Raw genomic sequence first — 7055 nt, 5'->3', positions numbered from 1 at the left:
GAGCTGTGTAAAGCAGTATCGGATGGTCTCTGTCTCACCTGCGCACACGAGTGGTTGATTACCTGCTCTGTCTTGTCAAACACTGTCTCGAGTCCCTGAGATGAGGAGACCAGGGAAGATTTTTACTGTAAAACAACTACCTGCATACTGGCAGGATTAAAAAAAAATGAGTTCAAGGTCTATTCACATTTCAACCTTCAATTCCACATGGAGAGTTTTACATACAGCTTCAGGAAATTCTACAGGAGTGGGAAATGCTAAAAAAGACATAAAGCACAAGTAGGGGTGTTAAATGCTTGACATATTGTTAAGAAAGAAAAAAAAAAAAAATCTGCACTTAAATGTAAAGACGAGTTGAAAACCAACTCTTATATCCAAAATTACCTGAAACCTGAGAGGGTTTTGTCATTGAAACCTTAACTATTTTAATCAGCCTAACTCCCACCAAAAGTTTTGGTTGTTTGGATCAAGGCTTCTGTAGCTTCAACCTATCTATATCTCCACTTAAAAGCTGTTCAGCGGCTAAGTGGCACTTGCGTTTCTCATTATGCTCTTTAATAACAAAAGCAGAGGACGGCAGCAAAGAAGTTTCTCGTGTGGTCAGCGGGCGAGCTAAGTGGAGGCAGCGACACAGGTCTTGGGTAGCTCTGGAGTTTAATGTGCTTTGGGCTGATCGGAGAGGTCTTCACAGAAATAAAGAAGGTCTGCAAGCCCCTAACTGTCCGTAGAAAATTCTTGCCCTCCCCGTCCCCTCYGCTGCCCTGGTCAATCAATCAGTCGCGCTAACGAAGCACTGCCCTGCACACATTTCACATTTGGGTGTCAGCAACGCTGTGCTGCTTGGCCGAGCGTCCGTTCTGCGAGGACGCCTGGCCCGTGCCGTTCTCCTGAGCCCCTCCGTTGAGGTTTGGCTTCTCCTGCGGCTCGGGCGGCTCGTGGGGGGCCGTCGTGACCGTCGCGTTGCCCTGGCTGCCGTTCTCCATGTAATACGGGTCTTCCCCCTGAACGGGCACATAAACAACAAGGGCAGAGTTAGGGACGGGCAGCGGCCGGCGACGAGCCCCGGCGGCGGCTTGGCTCCGCGAGCCCCGAGACGACCGCCGGCAGGGGAAGCTGCTCCCGCGGGTGAGACCGGCTGCGGCACGACTAGGCGGGAACACCGGCCAGAAACTCCATCCTTTGCTCCTTGACCCAAAAAAGAGAAGCCGTCAGGGTTTTGTTCCCTTCAGCTGACCAGGCTTTTGAGCCGTCCCTGCCTCGAGCGTTTGCAAGCCTACCCCGTCGCAGACCGGCTCTGCTTTCCGCTGGGCGAGGAAGAATCGCCGTTGAGTGGGAGCTGTGGAAACGTCCTCCCCCTCCTTCCTCCTCCCAGCCMACGTTTAAATAACATGCTAACCGAAGGGCAGGACCGCGTTCCAGCTACCCCTGCCTGCAGAGCGGGGTACCCGCTGCCTGCAACGCAAAGACCTGCTCTCCGGCTCCTTGCGGTTATTGCTGCGAGGAGCAGGCGGCTCCGGAGGATGGAGAACGAGACCCAAGCAGCCGCCTTGGTCCCCGGGACCCCGTCCCTCGTCTCCGGCAGGCCTGGGAGCAAGGCACACAGGAGCTGGGGCTCCGGGCTGCGAGTGCCAGCTGGGCGAGCCCAAGGCTGCCCCGTGCTCGCGTTGCTGCCTCCAACATGCCCAGCAGTGCAGCTGAACGGCTGCCCCGTCTTTTCCATAAACGGCTCCGCTCCGCTCTAAGCGTACCAGGCGCAAGCCTCCTGCCTGGCGCCTTCGCTGACCCGTGGCTACGGCAGAGAGACGCACGTGTCACCTAGAAACTGGATTAAAACTGCCCCGTGCTCACACAGGCAGCTTCAAGCCACAGGTGCTCCCGGGCTTTGCCGGGCTGCGCGCAGGAGGCAGCGCTCGGAGGCAAAAAGCGCTCGGCAGCCCCGATGATGTGCCTGTCTTGTGCACGTGCCCCTGAATTCGCACGTGCAGGTGCTGGCAGAGCCCTTTCCGGCAACAGATCTAAGGGCTTCCCTGAGCGCGACTGTGCGTGCCCCCGCGGTCAGCGCGAGGAGAGCGGCACGGCCCCTCTTCGCTTTACACCTAGGGGCAAGTCACGGGTAAGGGCGACGTCCTCCGAGGTCAGCCTGTCTGCAAAGGGGGAAAACAGAAATAGGAAAAATGTCTTTTTCTTTCTTTCTTGGTATATTTTATTATCAGTATTAGTGAAGTGAGGGGGAGAAATAGCCTTTATTACAGCATCGGTACAAGACAGACATATAACCCATCCTTAAATTCCGTGCGTGAAAAGTTAAAGTATGTCACTTTTAGTGACAAATTCATAAGGTTTTGGTGTCTCTGGAGGGGTCTTGCTGGAGGAGTTCTTACTGCTGAGCAAAAATAGGTGTTAGAGCTGGAAGCAATGGAGAGAAAGGGGCAGTTTTCCCAAGTGAGCCGTGAACAAAAAGCTAATTTTAGAAGGGAAGAGAGATTTCCTTCCTCCCCCTCCGACCGAGGCTCCGGGGCGGCCCGCGGGGCCCCGCTCGTGCCCTGCAGCTTCCCCAGGCCAAACCAGCCGCGGTCACAAAGTCCCCGAGCTCCCCGCGGACGCGCCTCTGGTGCCGCTCGGAGCAGAGGGCCCGGATTTCCAGCCCATCCTGTCGCACCTAGCAATACGTATATCCGCGCGAGGGAGCGAGCCGAAGGACGCGGGGACGCGCGCTCGGAGACCCCGGCAGCTGGCGCCGCCGTCGGCGGCTCTGCGGGCTCCCTCCGCCGCGCGCCGCCTGCCCGGGGCTGCTCTCTATTTGCCGTTCTGCCACCTGTAAGCACTAACCAGCCTCTCGCCCATGGGGCTCCAGCTCCGCCGTTTCATGAGGAAGTATCCAGCCAAACCCAGGAACGCCAGCAAGAGTCCAGACGTGACCAAGGCGATCAGCGTCTTCCGAGAAAAGTCCTGGTGGCTCCTCACACTCCCCCGTTTCAGGGATTTTATTCCAAACTGGGGGAAAAAACAAAAAACAAAAACCACCGAACAGGGCCAAGAGTCTCGCAAACAGGAAACCCGCGCATCTGCTGCACACGCACCGCGCTCCGAAACAATGCTGCTCTTCACCTCCCCTTCGCACTTCGCGTAAACAAAGTTGGGCGCCGAGCGCCGCGCCGTCCCTGGGGGCTTCCGCATCCTCAGCCGAGGGGCGGCACGGGCTCGCTCGCATCCTAAATGCTTTTTTGTAGCGCGCCGAAGTTTTCTACCTCGGACGAGAGTGCTCTGGGTCCGGAGATCGAGAGCACRCGTCCGCACAGATGAAATATCTCCGTGCACCGCCGGCGCAGCGCTGCTGCCTGCCGTTTATACAGGCACCTGGAGTTCAGCTTTACAAGCTGATGGCAGCCTCACTGGAGTGCTGAGAGGAGGAATTAATTAATATCARCGTGGTACTTTGAAGATGCAGAGTGCCAATTACACACTAAGAGTTATTGTTGGGGCTCTAGCGCTTTTTTTTTTTAAGAAAATACCACAGAATTTTACAGTAGCCATTTCAAGCATTGCTGCCTTCAGTATTTATAATAGTGGTGCTACAGTGCTGCTGTTTGCAAAATATTAAAATAGAGAGTATGTATGTATGTCCTGGATTTGCAGAAATGATTTGGGATTTTGGGTGTCCAGGCTGAGGAGCATCTGGGAGGTCTTGTGTTCAGAGGCAAGTCCTCAGTGATGAGCGCTTCTCCAGCAAGTCACTGGTTAGTCACCCAAAAGTGGTTCTGCTGAACCCTTTAAACCTATTTTTAATAGTACCACCCGCAGCAAGGTGACACATCTTTCCTCGCTGGCTTGCAACTCCGAACACGCTTGGATTTCCCTACCCGCAGGCTGGAAGCTCCCCGGTTATGTCCTGAACGGATACCCCGCGGGATGCGCACACACAGCGAGCATCGTCCAGCCTCACCTGACATCAGGTCAGGGCAAGGAGCTCAGCGGTCACAGCCCCGTAGCTCACTGCTCTCTCTTGCCGTGCCCAAGAGCYGTTTGCTCGGGGGGGGGGGGGGTGGCACCTTCCACCAGCGAGAGGGGCTGAAACCATCTCACACACCAAGAGCCAACAAGTGCCTCAGAGGGAGATGGGTTCAGATACCGGCAGCCTGGTATCTGACACTGACAATCTGAAAAGTCTCCATTCTCCAGCCATCCAGGCCATCCAGTCTCCCCAGCAATGAGCTCAAAGAACTTACCTTCTCCCAGTGAGATTCCTGGAGCATGTCTGTAGCAGGATCTGCAATTTTTGGAACAGGAAAGGCATGTTACAGGGAGGGCAATGCTGCAGGTGGCGTCAATGCTGCAGAGCTTGGCCATTGCTGAACGCAAGGAAGCCGCGAGCCCCTGCTCGGCTCTGCGGGAAGGGCTATGACCCCGCGGCTCTAGCAAGACCCAAGAAGAAAGCATGGTAGTTGCCAAGAGAAGTTACATCCTTCCAGGATGTAACTGAGGGTTTTGTGTCCTACAGCCCTTCCCCATAAACAGTCCCTACACGCCCATTGCCCACACCTAGGTCACACTCAGCCATCGGGATTAATCCAGCTGACCTCTTTCACCGACGAGGATGAGGAGCATGCAGTCACGGTCCACCTCGGATTTGGCGAGTTTGATCTGGCAGGGGGAAGGAACACGGTGCGCGCCCTCTTCACATATTGCACTCCATAGCTCGGATCCCTTCATCTCCAAAAAATGTTTCTGCAAGATTTTCAAACAGACAGCCATTAAACCAACCAAACTGACTAATTCTCCATCTCAGTTATACTGAAGATGCGTCTTCTACTTGTAATGTTGTGCACACGCRTGTTGTATTTTGGTGGCTCGTCTGTGCTGTGCAGAAGCAATAACATCTAGCAMACTGAGCGCTGGACTGGGGGTGAGACCTTCGAATCCCAGCTCATCACTGCTTTGCGCACTCATACCTTCACCTAGCAAACCAAGGTGTTGGGACTTGTTTCTTAACTTTACGAGAATAAATGAAATGAAGATATTATTAGCAACTCTTGCAAATGCCATTTAAACAAAGCTAAATTTAGCATCTGAATTGCCTGGGCCAGTCCCTTCGATTTTTGGAATGAAAAAGCAGCCTGAAGAGGCCCTATTGTTTCAGCATCCCCGGCAGGGTCTGGGAAAGGAGGGAAATAACAAAGAAGCAGTTACCTTTCCTGTTTAGGAAATGTCTTTAGTGTTTTTGCTAGGTTGTGATCAAAGGCTGGGGGGAAAAAAAAATACAAATTTCTCACATTTTAGAGCCGAACTGACTCTCGGGTGGAAGAGGAAGAGAAGAGAGGAGCCACAGCCTTTCCCTTCTGCTAGCCAATTTATGTCAAACAGGATAGGCCTTCTCCTAGCATCTCTCTGCCAACACAGCCAGGCTTGGGGTCAGAGCCCAAATTTGCTAAAACAGGTTATCAGCTTCCCCAATCTTCCCCCAGCCTGGGACGTGGTCGTTTCCCTCCGGTTTCAGGTGACTGTGTCCTGCCTGTCCCCTCCGTGGACTCCCACAGCAAACGCCCTCAAGGAAGGGCTGTGCCGCCGGGAGCAAGTCCTGCCTGGTTTACAGCGTCCTGCCGAGCCTGGCCTTTCCGGACCGTCCCTCTCTCTGAACTGGAATTGTCTCGGTATCGTGYGCTAATCATCACATACTCTTAGCTTACAAAAATGCAGAAACTCATCCATGAGAGAATAACAAATAAATCATTTTCAGCTGTTCCTACAGAGCTTGGCTTGGGCTTAGAAAGGCCAAGACGGAACAAGAGACCCAAGTGTGTATTTTCCTTTCTCTGCTGTGGAAAGAACTCATTTGAGTGTCAGAGTTTCCCTTTGCAATTAGCAGAGCTGGGTGCCAGCTTATTGCTCATTTGCTTTGGGAAAAGCCAGCAGGAAAGAGAGACACGGCACAGTCCCTCCTATCTGCTCGCTGCTCAGACGCTCTTATCTGTTTCCCAGGTTCAGCAACTGACATCACTTCTAAAGCCGAGCAGCTTTTCCCCCCTTGATGATTAGTTAAGGTGGAGGCAYGAGGAGAGGCCTGCGGTGGGATAAGAGCTCCCAGAAAAACAGGGTAAAAGTGCTGCAGTTTGACTCATTTCCCATGGGGGAAGGTTAAGAGTGTGCACAATCAGATACGGCTCTATAMTATATCCTGTATATTAAATATGCATCCATTTTTGTCTGTACGCATATARCACATGCAGAATATAAATATGTATAAAACCTGTGCCTGGGAGAAGGTGTCTTTACCACTAGATGGCACCTGTGATCAGACTCATTTACTCCCACGGGAGTTGGGACATGAATTCTTGCTAAACTGCAGCCACAAACATAAACAAGTCTAAATGCCATTTAATAGGCAGTTTATAGAGAGAAGTCAAGTAAGAACTCAGTCATCCTAAATCGTCTCAACATGACTGACCAGCAGAAATAAAATTAATCCCCGTCATTTCATACCCAGGGCATTGCCAAGGCTGCCGTCCCACAGGATCCAGCACCATCTGGCCTGCRTTGCGAGTTAAACCTCATGCATGAAAGGTTTATTTCTCCCCAACCACAACAGCGTCTCAGCTGATCCGTCTCTTGCTTTTACAAATATTTAATTTTGGGTGCCAAAGACCAAGGGCAGTTACGGAGAGCCTGGGATTCCCTCGAGCCAGTGTGGCTCAGGACACGGATCTCCCACCCTTTCCCCCTAATACGGCCTGTTTGCTTTCCTACGGCAGCTGGCAGGGCAAGGAGAGACGAACACATTCCCAGCAGGGAGGAGGAAGAAGAAGARCAAAGGAGATTTCCTGTTAAACATGGTGGAAGATGCCTCAGAAGCTAAACCGACCCCAGGCTTAATCATGAAAAAGGAGGTTTCCCGCAACCGGGGGGGGTTGTATTTCCCCTGGGACTGCTGGGATCGTCCCTCTGGGGTCCTCCTCGGGCTACTGTGAGCCTCCCCTGGGGTCCTCCTCAACCTTCTGTGGTCCTCCTCTCGGGGTCCTCCTAGGACTACTGTGAGCCTCCCCTGGGGTCCTCCTCGACCT

General features: G+C 53.1%; 1 protein-coding gene across 1 annotated transcript in view; it reads right to left on the bottom strand.

Moving 5' to 3' along the window:
* Positions 1 to 482: 482 nt before the first annotated feature.
* The window catches only part of CD34 (CD34 molecule), a 28966-nt gene continuing 22393 nt past the window's right edge, over positions 483 to 7055 (bottom strand). The window contains exons 6-9 of the mRNA XM_026077245.1: positions 4578 to 4725; positions 4227 to 4267; positions 2830 to 2994; positions 483 to 1001 (exon numbers count right to left, since the gene is read on the bottom strand). Of these exons, the coding sequence (XP_025933030.1) occupies positions 810 to 1001; positions 2830 to 2994; positions 4227 to 4267; positions 4578 to 4725 (546 nt within the window). The 3' untranslated portion in view covers positions 483 to 809. The remainder of the gene's footprint in view (positions 1002 to 2829; positions 2995 to 4226; positions 4268 to 4577; positions 4726 to 7055) is intronic.

This window comes from Apteryx rowi, unplaced genomic scaffold, assembly GCF_003343035.1.
Source record: "Apteryx rowi isolate R43461 unplaced genomic scaffold, aptRow1 scaffold_45, whole genome shotgun sequence".
Classification (NCBI taxonomy): domain Eukaryota; kingdom Metazoa; phylum Chordata; class Aves; order Apterygiformes; family Apterygidae; genus Apteryx; species Apteryx rowi.
Note: the sequence above shows the minus strand (reverse complement) of the source record. Positions and strands in the feature narration are given on the sequence as shown.